Source organism: Talpa occidentalis, unplaced genomic scaffold (assembly GCF_014898055.3).
Source record: "Talpa occidentalis isolate TD23 unplaced genomic scaffold, MPIMG_talOcc4v2.1 talOcc4.11, whole genome shotgun sequence".
Taxonomy (NCBI): Eukaryota; Metazoa; Chordata; class Mammalia; order Eulipotyphla; family Talpidae; genus Talpa; species Talpa occidentalis.
The window spans coordinates 23,215,797-23,235,393 of record NW_023601104.1 but is presented as its reverse complement, the minus strand read 5'-3'; the positions used below and the strand labels follow the sequence as shown (position 1 = coordinate 23,235,393).

Sequence of the window (19,597 nt, the reverse complement as noted above, 5' to 3'; positions counted from 1 at the left end):
GAAAAGTTTAGTAGCAAACCAAGATTCTGTAATTGTCCCTCAATTTGTAAGCATAAAACAAAATCTTTATGTTTATATTTTTAAATGTTATGTATTTGGGTTGCAAAGTTTTCGGTAACTATACCTAACAATAGTTTACCTAATTATAAAATGGCAAAAATGGAAAAGTGCATACTATTTTTAAATTTTTCTCTCTGTGTACAGAATATAGAGTATATCAAAATTATACATACAGATACAGCCTCTTTTTTTTCCCCCCACTGGACATTTACTGGGACTATGTTATTGATTATTTCTCAAAAACAGTAATATTGGTCACATGGTAGTCTGTAATTTATTTACCCATTTCATTGTTGGACTTAAGGACTTTTAATGTTTTTGCTGTTATAATTTTCAATTAAATATTTTCATTTCCTTAATATTTTTAAAGTAGGATAGTTGGATCAAAAGATGTGAACCTTTTGAGACCTTGGATAGCTACTACCAAAAATTTCATGCAGAAAATTGTACCAAAATACAGCTTCTACCTTCAACTTTATTTCAAATTAATTTTAGACTTAGAGGAAAAATAATACAGAAGATTCCCATATACCCTTTTACCCTGTTTTCCCTGGTGTTAACGTCTGACTTTTTATAATCAGATAAATAACTAAACTTTAGACTTTATTTGAATTTTGTAAGTTTTTCCATTAATATTTTTCCTTCCTAGGGTCTAGTCAGGACCACACCTTGCAGTTCTTTCTTTTATAGGCTCCTCATATTTTTTACAGTATTAGATATTATCATCTTTAGAATCATGCCAGTTCAGTATCAGTAGTTAGAAATTGCCATTGTATTTATAACTTTTTGTCTAGTAAGTTGGAAAAAAAGGCTTTGTGTGTGTGTGTGTGTGTGTATGTATACATGTATATATGTATGGTATGTGTATTTTGTCTTTGAAGCGTCTCAATTTATGTCCTTTGTTCATTTTTTTCTTTATGTGACTTTTTCCTCTTAATTTTTACGTATAGTTAATTTTTAAATTGAGTTGTTATATATTATGACATACAAAATAGTCCAAATGTCACTCTGAGGGCTCAGTTCTGTACAGTGGTGTTTTATATATTGCACTGAAATTTTGTGTATCAGTATATTTAATATGTAATAGTATTGGAGTATATATCTTTACATAATATTGACAATAATTTTCATAGTTATACTAATCTATGTTTGTGCTAATACATATATTTATAATACTTTATGCTTGACCACATATGATTTATACTTTTCATTCCCTTCCTTGAGATCTTTGAGATCTTTCTTCCAGTTGGAACCACCCTTTCTTCTGATGGAATGTCTGGAACTTCCCTTGAGCCCAGAGGGCTCCAAGATCAAAGCAGCTAACCTAGGTCATTGCTATAAACACTGTCCATTGTAAATTTTGTCTTCCTGGCTTTTTATTTGTTCCCCTTGCTGACCTCGGCAGTTTTCTATTTGCTCTGTGAAATGGAACATCACTTGGGCCCAACATGACTTTGTTTAGGGTGGTAAGAAAAGTGGGGAACCTATTCTTTCTCTTCCTGGCTCTTGTCTTATAAATTTTTCCAATAAAGGTGATTCTAAAACGTGTATATTATGTGGTATATTTGTGTCCTATCTTGGTGCACAATACTACAGATTGATTTTGGTTTTTTGTCCTGATATTTTGTATGTGGGGTTTATAGAGGTAGATAAATTTTTAAATTTAGAGTCAATGTCAGTGTATTTACCTATTTTTTCCTGTTTACCCTACACATATGCTAAGTTTTGTTTGCCCATTTATGGGAACACTGCATTTTTACTTGCCCTCTAAAGTGTATCAATCTAATTGATTTGAAATGAATTTATATGTTTCTTTCACCTTAAAAAAACTAGAATTTGTACCCTATTGTAATTCACTAGTCCAGGATAAAGCAGTTTTAAGTAATAGCTGTTTGCAATTTTAGTAAATGATAATTTTGCAGATTGTAATAATTACCTTCATATGTTACAACTCATTAGTAATGTCATCAAAGATTATCCTTATAATATTGGCATACACTTAAATTTACTGTTATAAAAGTTTATGAAACAAAATAATCATAACTATGTTGAATAAATAAATTCTTCCTTTGAAATATTTTAACAGGGTTATATAACGAACTCATCACGAGTTGTACCTAATAATTCTTCAGAGTTACTCTTTGATTTGACTCAAGATACAGGATTATCTCATTACCAAGGGGAACCAACACTTTCAATAACAGGTTAGTTTTAGCACTTTTTTAAAAAAAAAAAAAGGAAATAAACTTGATGAACTTGCACATGGAATTGACTTTGTTTTGAAGGCCAAGCTTTCATATTAATTTTTTCATGTATTTGCAAGATGGAATGGCATATATAGTTCATGAATTCCTTACTTGGGTGGTTTTAAGTAAAATCTTATTTAATAACAATATTTTATTTCTTACTGTCAACTAAGTAGACTAGTTAACTACCTTGTCTCACTTCACACCAAACATGGACTAAAAAAATCTTAAAATAATTTCTGTAAGTTGGAGAAGTCTTTTGATACCCTGAATGCTCTGTTAAAGAAGTTTTAATTAGTTTCTATAGCCTTCATGTAGAAAAATAAATGTTTATAGTTGGTTTCTTAATTAGGTCAGTATCATTATGTAATAAATCATTAAGATGTGGTAGTGAAATGTAATTACAGAGTGATCTTATAAAGTCACTGCAGTAAATTTGTATGTAGTAAGTACTCAGTAAATGACCATTGATGGAATAATGACATTTTCCTATTGTAGAAGTGTTTCAAAGTTCTTAGATTGTATACTGTACCAAAGTCCTTCACTAACTTAATGTACTGCAAAAGAATTTTACCTAATTGAAAATTCTCTCTAATCAATGCATTTATTTTTTTGAACAATTTTGATACATTTCATGCATTTGACTAAATAACGATACATAAGATTTTTGGTAATTTTCATATTGTTTACTAACAAATTAGTGTAGGGAATTTACTAAACACTTCCCAATTTTACTATAGTAATATTAGTGCCTAAAATATTAATGTATTTCTGTTTAGATACTTCTTTTGATAGTCACTTCAAGTATCACTTACAGACTTGTAAAAATCTAGTTAGGTAAACCATAGTAACCAAAAAAAGCAAGGGAAAAAAATAGGTATCTTAAGTCTGGTTTTACAAAGTGCATGGTCATAAAAAACAAAATCTGAGTTATTGAAACTTCTTGGGAATAAGGATAGTGACTCCTACTTATCCTCTAGTTTTCTACTACTGATAGTGAGACTTTGGCCTGAGCAGTAAGTAGGATGATTTGGAAGCTGCATATTTGAACTGTTATGTTTAAGTCCTTATCAGATCATCACACTTCAGTTTTCTCATATGGTTAAAATGGAAATTTCCTTTTATAATACATTCGTTTTCCAGATCTGAAAACAGCCATTTAAAGATAAAATTTTAATTCTTACACTACTTTAGTCAGGGTTTTTGAAACTCAAATAGATAAAGTGTGAAACTGCATGATGAGCTTTATAGGACTTGACAAAGAGTTGTTATAATTGATAATTATGAATGACAGTATGTGTAAATTTTTGGTAACATGATTGATCACTGCCAAGTAGACACAAATGTTTGGAGAAGTTTGGATTTGAGCTTGATCTTGAATGAGAATAAGATTTCTCATTGAAAGATGAGAAATAAGATTTTTACTGTCAGAGTGCTATGGAGGGCAGGAAACAGAGCAAGCCAAAGACAACAGAGATAAGTTTAAAAATTTAAAGCTCTTATATAGAGTAATTTTATTTCTTAGGTTAAAAAAATTCTCACAGTAAAACAATCTGTTTCTAGCATTCATCCTGTTATATAATAGATGCTTAATTCAAAATACCAGCACTCATTGATTTCTTAAAGTAATGTAAAGCATCTTACAAGAATGATACTGTGATTATAGAATTTTTTTCAAGTGCTCATAGTGTAGCTATCAGTAATCATGTGCTTTGAAGATGGGTAAAAAATCATTTTCATGTTATCTCAAAGAATGAAACAGAGTAACTAAACAGTGCATTACTCTTAACATTTTTCTGGCATGTTTCCCCTTATTAAAAAAACGTATACATACACCCATTAGAATAATTTGCTCTAAAGTAAGTTAAGATATAAAATATTTCAGTAGTAATGAGAATAGCTGTCATTTATTGAATGCTTTCTATTTGCGAGATGTTGTCTAGAGTACTTAAAATACACTGTCTTATTTGATCCTAAGAACAGCTCTGTAAAAATAGGTAATATACTTTTATTTTACAGAAGAAGAAACTGAGATTCAGAGAAATTAATTCAATAAGTCAAGAATATGTAGTCAGGGGCCTCCATGGTGGCGCAAGGGGTTGAGACGCAACCTATGAAGCTATCCACGGCCACTGCGGCGCGAGTTCGATCCCCTGCCAACCAGGGAGCATCCCACATGGCACAGCAGACCTCTCCTGACTCGCCCGCTGCTCCCCTCAGCAGTGTACTTCGGTCACTCTGCCTGTTCTGTTCCCCACTCTGTCTCTGGTGAATCCTCTCAACCCCCAACACCTCTGGCGTGTACCCCAGTTCTTGTATGCATAAATAAATAAATATTTGAAAAAAAAGAAAACATAGTCAGTGACAGGCATGAATTTAAACTTGTATTGTTTGACTTAAAAGTCAATTATTTTTAATATATTTACTTCATTTCATTTACTTTAGTATATTTGGCAACATTAAAATAAGATGTGCAGTTTTAGAATACTTATTACTATGTACTTTTCTGTTATTTTCAGAAAGCACATTTGCTTTGTGGCCTAGTTATAACCAAAATATTCTAATTTCTTTTGCTAAAACTGTGAGTATGCTAAAATCCTTTAACTTTAAGATGGTGGCTTTTATTTATTAATTTTTTTTTTTAGGTGTAACTTTTATTTAAGTCTGGTCCACACCAACATTAGAATCACCTAAGGAAGCCCATTGTAATTGCAGATTTCTAGGCCTGCCCCAAGCCAACTAAGTTCAAAATTTCTTTTTTCATGTTACTTTTTTATTTCTTACATCATTGTTCATTTTTGTATAGTATTTGATTTCTCCCCTCAAGTGTAGTTCCCGAAATCTCTTACTAGCACATCACCTGTGAATTGTCACCATAATCACTTGTGCTCTTCCCTGCCCTGTTTTGATCCCTCTTGCTCCCCCCTCCTCTGCTGTATGCCTTAGATCTATATTTTTTTTAAAGATTTATTTATTTATGCATGCAAGAACTGGGGTACAGGCCAGAGGTGTGGGGGGGTGGGAGGATTTACCAGAGACAGAGTGGGGAACAGAACAGACAGATTGACTTGAAATATACTGCTGAGGGGCGCAGCGGGCAAGTCAGGAGAGGTTTGCTGCACCATGTGGGTATCTCCCTGGCCAGGGATCGAACTCGTGCTGCAGTGGCTGCGGATAGCTTCATAGGTTGCGTCTTTTTGCCTGCACATTTTGTCTTTGTTTGACACTTTGTTTGGTTTCCCCTTATTCCTCCTGTGAGTGAAACCATCTTGTATTTTTCTTTTTTTTTTTTTTAAAGATTTATTTATTTATTTATACAATCACTTGGTACAGTCAGAAGTGCGGGATGGTGAGAGAATTCACCAGAGCCAGAGCAGGGAGCAGAACAGACAGACTGACGAAACACACTGCTGAGGGGAGCAGTGGGTGGCAGGAGAGGTCTGCATGCCATGTGGGACCCTCACCCGGTAGCCGGGGATTGAACCGGTGCTGCAGAGGCCGCGGGCAGCTTCGCAACCCAGCGCTAAACCGCTGTGCCACCGGGGAGGCCCCATCCTGTATTTTTCTTTTCCCTTCTAACTTATTTCACTGAACGTAACCCCTTCCAGCTCCACCCATGTTGCTGTGAATGGCATGAGTTTATCTTTTTTGATTGATGAGAAGTATTCCATTGTCTGCATATACCACATTTTCTTGATCCATTTACTTGATGGTTTTTAAACTAGAAACTATTTTTAGGAATGAAATCCCTGGGTGTACAAACGTTCATGCAAAAACTTAATAAATATAAAAGGAGAGTTTCTCTGTCATATATGCCCAATATATTCCCTAAGATGAGTCCATAAGGCTGTGAGGAACAAAATTGGAAAACCATTGTACTAACTCCTTCCATGAGCCCTTTCATATCAATGAATGAATGAATGAGGTATTATCATTCAAGATTTACTTGCTACTTTGTACAAAAGAAAAAAATGGAATATGTAACCTAAAACTGAATATACCATTTCTTTGTTAGATGGAAAAAGAACAGACTTTCCATTAGACATTTTAAGTTAAATAAAATGCTTGTAAAGGGTATCTCTAAATTTATGGAATAAATATATATTTTTAAACCCTAATGCACTTTAGCATCTAAAAATGATTCAGTTGGAGGAACAGAGTTGGAAATATTCTGCATACTTTGTCTTCCCTTTTTTTTTTTCTGCTTGAAACATTTTGATCTGTTTTGTCATTACATCTCCTGATACTTGATTACATTAATTTTGTCACTGTCTTTTGTATAATTCAGTTATATTCCCTTTAATTTAGTTCCAATTTAATGTTTACTTAGTTGTAAGCAATATTCTGAAGCACTTTAAAGTATTTTTCACATTATTTCCATCACTGTAGGTATGAATGAAAGTTCACTGTCAAAACGTCCTTCTACATCTGAAGTAAACAGTGTTAATCCAAAAAAACCCAAACCCAGTGAAGGTGTTTCTGGAGCAAATTCATCAGCTGTATTTCCTACAGTTAAATCTCCTTCAGTGACATCTCCTCAGGCTATTCCTTCAAAAGGTAAATATAAAATGTGTTACTTAACAAAGAAATTATAGTATTTATTTATACATAAACTTCAGAAATTATAGTAAATTTACATAGTATTGTTAGTTATTTAAGGTTTGAAAATGATGAATTTTGAATCATAAATATTTTGAATTTATTTTAGGTACAAATGCCTTATCAACTCAATCTAAAAATGGAACACCTTTTCCGAGAGCTTGCCCAAAGTGCAATATTCATTTCAATCTTTTGGATCCTTTGAAAAATCACATGACGGTAAAGTTTCTTAAAATTTAATTTAAAAAAATTACAAATTCCTCTAACTACTAATGAGTAGATAATAACATGTACAGGTACATAGATAAGAAATCTTATCATTTGGTGTTTCTATATCACTTAGGTAAAATATATTCATGATGATTATTTTTATATAGGATTTTTAAATTCCTTCTAAATCACCAATTTAAAAAATTAAGTTCATATACATTATAATTTAAGCTTAATATATTCTAATTTTAAATGAAAATAATATGAGAATATTTTACTCACTAGATTATGCCTAGCCATAGTTCAAGCTTCTTACAAAATGAATTTTATTATGAATTTAATCTTTCATACAATTGAACAGTTTCTTCTGCTACCTTATTTTGTGTTCATGTTGACATGTGTATATCATATTACACAATGAAAATCTGAGTTTTACATTTTAATTGTTAGTATTCATACATAAATTCCACATGATAGAGCATTTCATGTCAAATAATTATTTTAACTCAGTCCAGACTATCACTTCTGTAATTATTATAAATTAAGATTTTTATTTATATAGAAGTCTCTTAAACTTAGACTTAAAAAAATTTTTTTAAGGATTTATTTTATTTATGCATACAAGAACTGGGATCTAGGTCAGAAGTTCAGGGGGTGATAGTATTCACCAGAGACAGTGGGGAGCAGAACAGGCAAATCTGAAATACACTGCTGAGAGGAGCAGCAGGCAAGACTGGAGAGGTCTGCTGTGCCATGTGGGTCAACTCCCTGGCCAGGATCAAACTCATGCTGCAGTGGCTGGTGAGAGCTTGATAGCACTGAGACTAACTCCTGTGCTACCAGGAGGCCCCAGATTTAAAAAAAAAAAAAATTAAGTTGCAGATAACTTAAAGGTTTAGGTAATGTAAGGTTTAGGTAATACTTCACTTGAAACATTTTAGTAAATATTGGAGTGCCCTGCTGTGTTTATAGCTTATATTCTTATAAGCTTATATTCTTGCATGTCCAATATAAATAGCAAGTAGAAGAAAAGAGACAAGAAAAAAGGCAATGTCAGGGCCTCCTTGGTGATGTAGGGGTTAAAGACAGAGCTATCAAGCTGTTGCCAGCTACTGCAGCACAAGTTCAACAGCCACAGCAGCCTGAGTTCAATCCCCAGCCTGCCAGGGAGCTAACCCACATGGTGCAGACCTCTCCTGTCTCCCTCAATGCTCCTCTCAGCAGTGTGTTTTAGTCATTCTGCCTGGACTGTTCCCCACTCTGTCTCTGGTGAATCCTCTCAAACTGCCCCCCATCTCTGGCCTACAGCCTAGTTCTTATATGCATAAATAAATAAATCTTAAAAAAAAGCAATATAGATTATGCAAAAAAGAGAAAAGGTGAAAGGTACAATGGCAAAGAAATAACTAAGGAAAATTTCTTGCTGTTTCAGTGACTGACAATTTTTTTTATTGAAATTCAGCATTTCACCAAAAAAAAAGGAAAAATTAATTTTTCAGAATTTCAGATACAGTCTATTAATTCCTGTACAAACTGTATTTGGTCAATCATAGTTCCAGCACCCAGAATGTAGTCTCTGAGAAGTACAGTTTGTTCTTTCTTCTTTTATGAGAATTAACTTGTACAAGTGCTTTTAATTTTACTATCTGTAATTATTTTTTGTATCCATTTTCAGTATCTTACATGTTCCTTCTGTTGATTTTATCTGTGTAATATTTTGATGAATTACCTGATGATTTTTTATGTTTCATATAATAGATGGAGAGAAAAAAATAAAGGGCTAAATTCTTTTTATTATTATGTTAATTGGGGTAACATTGATTTATAATTCTGTATATACTTTAGGAATGTAGTTTCACACTTTAGGGCTAAATTCTTTAACTATCTCTAATTATTTGAGTAGGCAATAAAATCATATTCAAATTAAAAAAAAGTTTACAGAAGCTTATAGGTGAAAAATATTATCCCTGTTGCTTATTTACCTGGTTTCCAGTGTGACTCTCAAAGAAAATAATTTTTGTTAGTTTCATATCCTCTCTGATTTTCTTTCTGCATATGGTGAACACAAAAGTTCTTATTTCTTTTCTATTTTGTATACAAGTTGTAGCATGTAATATACTGTATCTGGGGAAACTGGAAACCATTTTCCAAAATGGCAGCTTTACTTCCAAAATATATTACAGTATTGTTTGTGATTACTCACATTCAAAACAACCAAAACTTCAAATAGTATTTGTATAATAGTACATTTTAAGAAGCATTTTAAGAGGGCATGATCTCTATAATGATCTTAAGACATTATTGAACTAAGTTGAATATGAATAGTGTCTGTGTTTATATATAAAGAACTCTGATTCAGTAGTCTAGAACAATTCTAGGACAGAGAAATTTAAAACTGAACTTTTTATATTCTGGCTTATGGATTTTATATAGTAAAGTTTTTATTTTATGGTAACAATTTCCATTTTGAAAAAATGTAATTTTTAGATTTGGACTGTTATTGTAGATGAGTATATGCCTGTACCACAGAAATGTTTTCTTTCAGTAGAGAATATTTAAAACAATAATCAGATATTTTTATAGCAATTAATGATCAGATCACTAAACCTTAAGTGCGTTATTTCATTTAATCTTAGAAAATTCCTTTAGCTAGTTAATTGGTACAATTTGCATTTAAACCCTTCATGGTAAAAAAAATCCAAGTTGCACATGATTTTTTTTCTTTTTGAAAGTATATGTGTTCTTCAACATTACGTGGAAACTTTATAATGGTATATTATTTCTTTCATAGGGGCTGGAATTTTATATTTATCAACAAATTCTGTGTCTTCACCTGCTTTTTGCTGCTTGTTCTGTTATGCATTGAGAAATATATCTCAATCTGCATCATTATTGTATTTTCTTTGATACATTGTTACTCCATTTTAAGGATGTCGCTGTTTGTGATATAAATTTTAATTCTTTCAACTGTAATGCGAATGCATTGTTTAGCATTTTGTCTTAATGTTTTAATGCCTTTTAGGCTCACAGCCCTTGTCTTAAGATTCTCATTTGCCTAGTGTATTCTTGGCTTTTTCTTTTCTTTTCAATTCTTCTGAATCATTTTGTTTTAGTTTTGCCTCTTGCACTCAGCAGAGTTGCCTTTTCCTTTATTTTCCTATATGAACATTCTTTTTATTCTAGTAGTTGAGTTAAACTCGTTTATGTCACATTTTTCTCTTACCTTTTTAAAAAGTCAATCTTTCATTATATGGTTGTATGTATGTAGTTTGGAGTTAGGGCAGTTATATTTTTGTTTTACTATTTATCCTTATGATTTTAATGTTCTATAATTCCAATTGTCTTTTATTTCTTTGACCATTCTCTACTATTATAATTTATTAGTGTCATATTAAGCTGCCTGTTATTAATACACTCATCTTTCCCTTTTCCTCTCCTGCCTGATTTTAGTCAATATTACCGTTCTGAATGTGTTTATTGTACTATTTTTAAAACACTCATTCTTATATTACTTTCTTTGGTAAACCTACATGATATTCCTTTAAGTGCTCTTAACATATGTAAGGCAATCTATGAACTTTCTCCATTCAGTTTTATTGTGCTTCTGTCCCTTCCCAGTTTTCATTTGTTGGTTGTATCATTTTTCTATAGTCAGAACATATAACATTTACATTTAGTTTTATCTCCACATTAATTTTAATCCTTTTCCAAAGTAAATATATATTTAGTGCTCATCACCATTATTTTTATTGTGGTTTCTTTGGTTATCTCTTGTTTGGCCTAAGTTTATTATCTAGTAATTTCTTAATAAAGGGCATGGTGACAGCACTCTTTGTGTTCTTTCATGTTCAAAACCATTTGACTATAATTCATTCTTGAAAGTCAGTTTGGCTAGGTATGAGGTAAACTGAATCCAACGCTCAGGATATTGGTGATGGTGCTTCTGTTTTATAGTATTAAATATTGCTGTTCAGAAGTCTGGTATAACCCTGAGTTATTTATAAATGATTGGATATTTTTTCCTAGTTGTCCACAGGAATTGTTATTTTTGAAAGCTGATATTTTTATAGTATCATAAATTGGCGTTAGGACTTGGGGTCATTTTCTGGATTACTGATGCTGCTTTTTATCCCTAACATTTTCTAACACCCTGAATCTGGAGAAGGGCAGATTAAATGTGTGAAATGTCAGTTGCAACCAGAAATTATAATGTATAGTATTTCACTTGATAATTAAACATACATATTTTGGCATCTAAAACCTCATTTCCTTTTTATACTTCTTCTTCACACAAGTATAAAATAATTGGGTTTTGTTTTGTTTAGTTAATTTAAATATTTAAATTATTGTTAAATATGTCTATTTGGAAAGGTAATTTTAAATAAAAATTGTAAGAGCAACAGTTAAGTCCTGGTTTGGAATTTTTAGAGTATGTATATGTACCACAAACTTTTGGAGAATATATTATATTACCAACATAGTTTTGCATGGTTTGGCCTTGGAGAAATTTTTTATATATAATTTTTGTAGGGATGTATAAGGCTTCTGTTTTTTCTCTTTCAGTACTGTTGTCCAGACATGATAAATAACTTTTTGGGACTGACTAAAACAGAATTTTCAAATACATCAAATAAAAATAAGACTGTTGATTCAGAGAAAGGAAAATTGATCATGCTAGTTAATGACTTTTATTATGGAAAACATGAAGGAGATGTCCAGGAAGAACAGAAGACTCATACAACCTTTAAATGCTTCAGTTGCTTGAAAATTCTTAAAAATAATATTAGGTATGTAAATACTTACTTTATTTCTATCAGAAAATTAGAGTGCTAAGGATATAAGGTGTTTCATTTTTATTTTGCTTTTTTCTGTGCCATTCCCTATAAGTGATCTTAAAATTTTCTGCCAAGAACAAAGGCAGAATCTCTTGAAAAAAATTTGTTTCCTTTCTTGTATTTTAGAGTTGACTCCTGGATCCACTAGTTTGTATTTCTTTTAGATAATTTAAGAGAGGACAGTCTTTATTTCACATGAGGCAAAATTAACTTCTTTTTCCAAAGGCATTGTCATGAGATAATTTTCATTTTTAGCTGCATTTGAGTTTCATTTTTTTTCCACATCAAAGAGGAGCCACTTCTTTGCTTGTTCATTTTGACCCTAATACTTATTGTACTAATGTGCATATCTTTCAATTTATATTTTAATTTTTAAAAAATTTAGTTTGCTGGAATCTTCTTTAGAGCAGTCAAGTTCTAGTAAAGATACCTGTGTTATTTCAAAATTTAACACCTTTAAAAATTAGAGATTTAATTTCCAGTGGAATTTGGAAGATTTTATACACTATGTTTAAAACTTAGGACCTTATTTATACTTTGTAATCTTCGAGTTAGAAGGCATTTTAGTAGCTATCCTCCCAAATGAATAACAAAAACAGAGTAACAGGACATAGTACCTGATATTTTTCATTGATTGCATAGCTTGATGTTTATATTATGTAAAATTGTTTTCCACCTTTTTATTATAAAAAATTTCATTCAACAAAGTTTTAAATATTTTACAGTGGACAGTGTATATTTATTAGTTTGATCTTAACATTAATATTTTACTCTACCTGTTTTATCATTTATCTTTTTATTCTTTCTTCAAACTATTTCAGAATTTTTTCCCCCCAAAGTGGCAGATATTGGTGTATCTCTCTTTGGTGAGAGGTGTGTGTGTGAGTGTGTGTGTGTATACAGAAAATAGTATATGTATATTTTCTTATGTTTACCCATGATTGTTTTTATTTATAACAGATTACTTCTGTACCCAGTATTTGTTTTATTCTCCTCCAAGTTGGGTCCAAAATGCAGCATATAGAAAATTCTGAAAATATACACTGTGATATTCTCCTATGACAATTATTAATGTCTTATTTATGCTTTATAGTTTTCAATATTTTTCTCTAGGTTATTTCATATGCATTTTCACATTTCTTTATCTCCTTTTTTCAAGGTTTTAGTTTAACAGAAATGGTACTGTGCTTTGTGGCATAATACTGAAACTTTGTCACCTATTCCATATTCTAGCATTTCAATTGTAAAATACACCAGTAAAATCATGTTAGTAAATATGGTAAGAAGAATAGAAACATGGTTCACTCATTATGTACTTAAACATTTATACCTGATACTAGTTTCAGCAATAGGTTCCTTGCCCTCCCTTTAATATTAGCTCATTTAATATTAAACAAAAATCATTTTTTGGTTATTGTTTCTGAAGCTTAATTGTATATTTCTAGATTATCAGAATATCCAGAAATTGTAAGCATTTTTAATATCTAGGAATTGAGCATTTTAAAGAATTGATTGTTTAGTAAGTGAAACATTGATGGTGAATACTTCATGACCAGTAAGTTATATATGTTAATGTTAAATAATAATTTATCTTAACAGTAAAAACTGGGAAGGGAATTTGTAGAGACTAGTATGAAACTGATTGCTATATAGATTTCTGTTCTCTTCCCCATTATCATTTGTGTGTATGTGTGTTTTTCCTACATTTTAAGTGTCACCAAAACCAGATTTATTTTATTCTATGAAAATTCTTAGGAGTTTCCTTCCCTCATTTTAATATTTAGCCAAGAATAGAAATATCTATAAATGTTTGTAAAGCTGGTATTAAAACTGCAGTAGGACAAAAAGATTTCATGGTGTGACATACCCACTTCAAAGTGAAGTAGTGATGTGGAAGGGTGAGAGATAAATGTTATAACTTTGGTGATGATTGCTATCCGTGTCATTGATGACATTATCTCATTGTTTCAAGATTATTTCTTTCAGGGATTCAAAGTGAGTAATTGTTAATAGTTGATCCAGTCTAAAAATTTGTTACTTTGATTGAGTAACTTTACTTTTAAATTCAGTAAAAAGCTAGAGTGAGCTCTTTTAAATAGGTATTCTCATTTATGCTGCACTATCTGCTATTGAAGGTCATAGTTTCTGCACATAAAAAACCTTTTTAGGGAAGCTGAAATAGCAGAGTGTAAAACTGAAAAATGGACATTGCCTGCAAAGGGCACTGTCTGCAAGTTAAAATGAACAATCATGCTAATGGTAAACCATTAATCATTAAATAATTGTAATTGTAGACATTAAAATTGCTATTACATGCATTTAGAAACCGGACCCAACTAAAAGTACCAGTAATTTCTCTTTTAAACAGCTGGAATCTATTGTATATCTTCATAGGCTTAAAATATTTTTCTCATCACTTTGTAGCTGATTTTAGTGAAGAGTTTCCTTCCCTTTACGATTTTGTTTGTAAATATTATTTCATGTATGGAAAAGAAGTCTGCTGTTTGTCTTTAAAAAACTTCTTAATAATTAAAATGGTTAAGATTAGAGAAAATTAATGATAATTATATTAATGAATTATTTTAATACAAAGATGAAAAGAGTTTAATTAGTGACTTAATGAAAGTGATTACTTACATGCACATTTTTCTAGGGACTTTTATGACATTTGAAAGTTCATTTTGAGTACTACATCTATATTCTTAAGACTTAGGTTCAGATACTTATTTTTGAGATTTTTCTTTTTAAATCTGAATTTTTGCACCTGTTGACAATCATTTGTAGGTTTATGAACCACATGAAACACCATTTGGAACTTGAGAAGCAGAGCAGTGAGAGCTGGGAAAACCACACCACCTGCCAGCACTGCTACCGTCAGTTTCCCACACCATTTCAACTGCAGTGTCACATTGAAAGTACACACACCCCCCATGAATTTTCTAGTAAGTTATAATTTCATTTCAGTATTTAGTATTGTTGATTTTGATAATACAAATTCTGACAAAAAGAAGTCTGTTAGAAAAATAAGAATAAGACTTTGGAATTTGAGGGCAAAATTGAAAAAAAAATTAGTTTTAATTTATATAAACTTTTTTTTTTTTTTTTTAATAGAGGCATGTTTGTTTGTTTATTTATTTATTTGTTTGTTTGTTTGTTTTTGTTTATACATGCACTGGGTACAGTCAGAAGCGCGGGAGGGTGAGAGAATTCACCAGAGCCAGAGTGGGGAGCAGAGCAGGCAGGCAGAAGGACCGAAGTACACTGCTGAGGGGAGCAGCGGGCCGCAGGAGAGGTCTGCGCGCCATGTGGGATCCTCCTCTGGTGGCCGGGGAGCAGCCGGGGATCGAACCGGCGCCTCAGAGGCTGCGGGCAGCTTCGCAACCCAGCGCTCAACCGCTGCGCCACCGGGGAGGCCCAATTTATATAAACTTTTAATAAAATTATTTTACTAAAATTCAAATTCCTCTTGTAAATCACTCATTAAGGTAAATAACCTGTGCTTTATATGTGGGGGACTAAATAGAAGCTTTAGTCATATTTTTCAGATATGTAATCAATATCTTTCATGTAAATTTTTAATAAGAAAAATCACAACAATGGTGGTTAAAATCACAGATTTTGTTATTAGATAGCTTGAGTTAAAATCCAAGCTCTGTCTCTTAATACAGCTATGTGATCTCAGGAAAGTTAGTTAATATTGAAATAATGAGAATAATAGAAATCTTGCTTTATAATGTTATTATAGAAATTGAGTTACTATAATATTTAGAATCATTGATTACCACCACTACCACCAGTACTACTTGTTGTTGTTACAGGTATATAAAATGAATGATACATGTGTATGTGTGTTTTTTAAATTGCAGAATCTCTTCCCCCCCCTTCTCTTTTTAGCCATTTGCAAAATCTGTGAATTATCATTTGAAACAGAGCATATTCTTTTACAACATATGAAGGACAATCATAAGCCTGGTGAAATGCCATATATTTGCCAGGTATGCACATATTGTATTTTGTATTAGTGTCTGTTGTTTTGGTTACAAGATTTTAACTACTAAGTCGTCAGCAAATTTCCGTCTATAAATACAGGGCAAGATAGTAAATATTCAGGCTTTGAGGGTCATAAGGTTTTGTCGCAACTAATCAACTCTGCCATTGTAACACAAAGGCATCCATGGACAATAAGTAAGTGAATGGATTTGGCTGTGTCTCAGTAAAAGTTTATGGACACTAAAATTCAAATTTTATATAATTTTTATGTGTCATGAGATAAATCCTTATATATTCATTTGTCATAAAATATATTATTTTATTTTTACAGCCATTTAGATAAAATTGGTTACTAAAATTAAAATTCCTCTTGTAAAATATTTATTCATGGGAAGCCTTTGAACCTGAACTTATGCATTGTTTTTGAGTCTGGGAGTTGGAAATGACCCAACAGGCCATTGTTTAAATACTCCCATAATGAACTTAGAAAAACCCTGTAGGAGAAAGAAAAATACATTGTTTTATTTTACCATGTAAGGTAGAGTATAGGCATATAAGGGAAGTATGAAATGTTTAAGTAACAGACAACCCTACCAAATGCTGTGGACCATTATTTTTCATAATGTGAAGAAATAGGAAAGCAAGGTAAAAATAAATTGTTACTGCCATATTTGGAGGCCGTTTGTAATGTAAAGGAGAATGCTATTGTATGTAGCAGAAAAAACTTTATAGATCAAGAGGTGTAAGAGCTTGAAAATTCAGGTCATGATAGAAGTTGAAAAATAAGGTCTTCTAAAAAGAAAGGAACTTAGTTCTGTTTTGAGGAGTTGCCCTAATCTTTGAAAGATAACTTTTCTATCTCAATGATTATCATTTGAAACTTTGATTAATGGGTTTCTTGGTTGTGTACTAATTCATCAGAGCTAAATTAGTCGTACATAACATTCTAATACATAATCTATCACTATTATTTTGTAATTTTATATTATACATTTTCCAGTTAAATATGATGTTTTTATTTGTAGGTTTGCAATTATAGATCTTCATCATTTTGTGATGTAGAAACTCATTTTAGAACATCCCATGAAAACACTAAGAACTTGCTATGTCCATTTTGCCTCAAAGTTATTAAAATTGCTACACCTTATATGCATCATTATATGAAGCATCAGGTAAGATCTAACAGTTCTCATTTGTGCTGTTTTAGCTAAAATATGGATTATTACTTAGAATATTGATTAGATTTATTCAGTAAGGGAAGCAGCATTGTTCAGAATGATCAATGTTCCAGTTGACTTGCAATTTCTGCTGAATTACTTGTGAAATTTCACTTTTTTCAAAAAAGATTTATTTATTTATTTTGCATACAAGGTCTGGGGTGTAGGTCAGAGGTGCAGGCAGTCGGGGGTGAGAGGATTCACCTGAGACAGAGTTGGGAGCAGAACAGGCAAATTTACACTCCTGAGGGGACAGCGGGTGAGACAGGAGGGGTCTGCTGCACCATCTGTGGGTTAACTGCCTGGCCCAGGATCAAACTCAGGCTGAACTCAGGTTGTAGCAGTACAGCTTCTGAGACTTAACCCCTAGGCCACCAGGGAGGTCCAGAACTTTCACTTCTTATCCTTGCTTTCTTTCTGGTGATGTGGCTCATAGATGAAAATTCTGAAAGATAGCTAGAAATAGGAAACCTAGGAGGGAAGGAAAAAAAGGAAGATGAATGGAATATTCAAAGAATTGATTTTCCAAGAGCTATGAGTGGATGTGGAAATTATGTTGACGATAGATGATCAAAAGTAAGGAAAAAGATGAGTTTGAACTGAAAAAATAAAAAAGGTTGAGTACTTATAAATTTGTTTTTCTTATTTCCACTTTCTAGAACCCTTAGGAGAAGACATATTGTTATCATTGATCAAGTGTGGTCTTCTTTAGCTGCCAGTGATAAAGGAAACAGTAATACTGTTTGATACATGAACTCTACCAAAGAACTATATTTAGGCCTTTTTTTTTTTTTTGGTGGATGACTTCTTCCAGTTTTGCTGTGTAGTTTTTGGGACACGGTATTAGCACTTACATCCTTCTCTTGAAATCTGTTGTTATACTTGGCTTGGTTTTTTTTTTAAGATTTATTTATTTGTTTATTTATACAAGAACCGGGATATAGGCCAGATGCGCGGGAGGGTGAGAGGATTCACCAGAGACAGAGCAGGGAACAGAACAGGCAGACTGACAAAATACACTGCTGAGGGGAGTGGCGGGCGAGATAGGAGAGGTCTGCGTGCCATGTGGGACCCTCGCCAGCTGGCCGGGATAGAACTGGCACTGCAGAGGCTGCAGACAGCTTCACAGCACAGCGCTCAACTGCCTGTGCCACCTGGGGAGGCCCAACTTGCTCGTTATTTTTATGAAACAATTAAAACATCTTTTCTTTGGACAGAAAGCTTTTCTGTGGCACTGATATTGTTCTTGAATGTTTGTAGGAACAAATTTCTTTGCCCAAATCAGAAGTCATTTAATCATTTTAATCAAGTTTTCCATCTTATTAATGACTCATTTCTTTTTCTTATTGATTAAATTGGCATACCAATTTATTCGGCATTGTTGCTCACTTTGCTTTCAAGTCTAGCCTTTAGAGAATCTTTTGACATGTTTTTTAATTGAGATAAATCATAAAAGTATAATTCCAAAATGAATTTGGGATCACATATCTTTGAGAAGTTTTGGCAAGACTTTTCTATTCTTGGTTTTCCCTATATTCACAAAATTAAACAGTTTTGTTAATATGTACTTTAAAATAAGATTTCTTAGAACTTTTAATATGCTAGTAGCATTGGAAATCTCTAAGCAAAGGATGTTGTAGTATTCTCCAAACTTATTTGACCACCAATTCTTTATTTGCAAATACCTGTTAACAACAGGTGTGTGGAAAACACTATTTTTGATATTCTGTGTTTCATTTTTGACCTTTAATTTTAAAAGGGAGAATGGGGTCTATAACAGTACTTCTGTTTCATTGTGATCCTTTTAACATATTTTTCTCCATATGCTTTACTAAACACAAGAGTGAGATGTAGATGTGGAAAAATGATAATTATGTGAAACTTCTCCAAGGGCTGTGTGATTTATAATCAGTTTTTAATACCCTGAGTTTTATGTCTTAACTTGCAATGAATGCCCAATTTTCTTTTTGCTTCTTTGGAGTACCTAGGAGGTAGACAGTCAGTAGTTAAGATGGGACAGTATTAATAAAAAAGATCATCAAGTATCCTTCAAGGCATTGATGAGTTGCATAATTATTTATAAAATATTGTAGGACCATAGGTGATCAGGTTTGTAAACTTGTAAGTGAAATCACCTTATTAGCACAGTATTAGCACTAAGCATTGTTGACTCTGGTTTGTTTTATTGTCTTTGAGGACTATGGTTGTAACTTTAAGAGGTTATATTATTAAGTCTTGGATGAAGTTAGAGCTGTCATTAGTTTGATTTTTAAGAAATAATAAAAGTGTTTTTGGATGTGTTAAATATGCTCATTAAATTGTTAATAAAAATAATAATCATTAACATATATAATTACCTCTGGCAGCAACAAAGGCTTTACATGCGTTATCTGACTTAGTCTTCACAGCCATGTATATATGTTGTTACTTCTAATTTATA

The 19,597-nt window shown here is 32.1% G+C and overlaps 1 protein-coding gene across 7 annotated transcripts in view; it reads left to right on the top strand.

Annotated features, from left to right (window-relative positions):
- Window positions 1–19,597, top strand: part of ZNF280D (zinc finger protein 280D) — a 111,927-nt gene that overhangs the window by 37,662 nt on the left and 54,668 nt on the right. For all 7 annotated transcript variants that reach the window (XM_054701764.1, XM_037502553.2, XM_054701774.1 and 4 more), the window contains 7 exons: window positions 2,147–2,264; window positions 6,696–6,863; window positions 7,015–7,124; window positions 11,679–11,902; window positions 14,735–14,892; window positions 15,845–15,945; window positions 16,966–17,112. In XM_054701764.1, coding sequence (XP_054557739.1) covers window positions 2,147–2,264; window positions 6,696–6,863; window positions 7,015–7,124; window positions 11,679–11,902; window positions 14,735–14,892; window positions 15,845–15,945; window positions 16,966–17,112 — 1,026 coding nt within the window. The remainder of the gene's footprint in view (window positions 1–2,146; window positions 2,265–6,695; window positions 6,864–7,014; window positions 7,125–11,678; window positions 11,903–14,734; window positions 14,893–15,844; window positions 15,946–16,965; window positions 17,113–19,597) is intronic.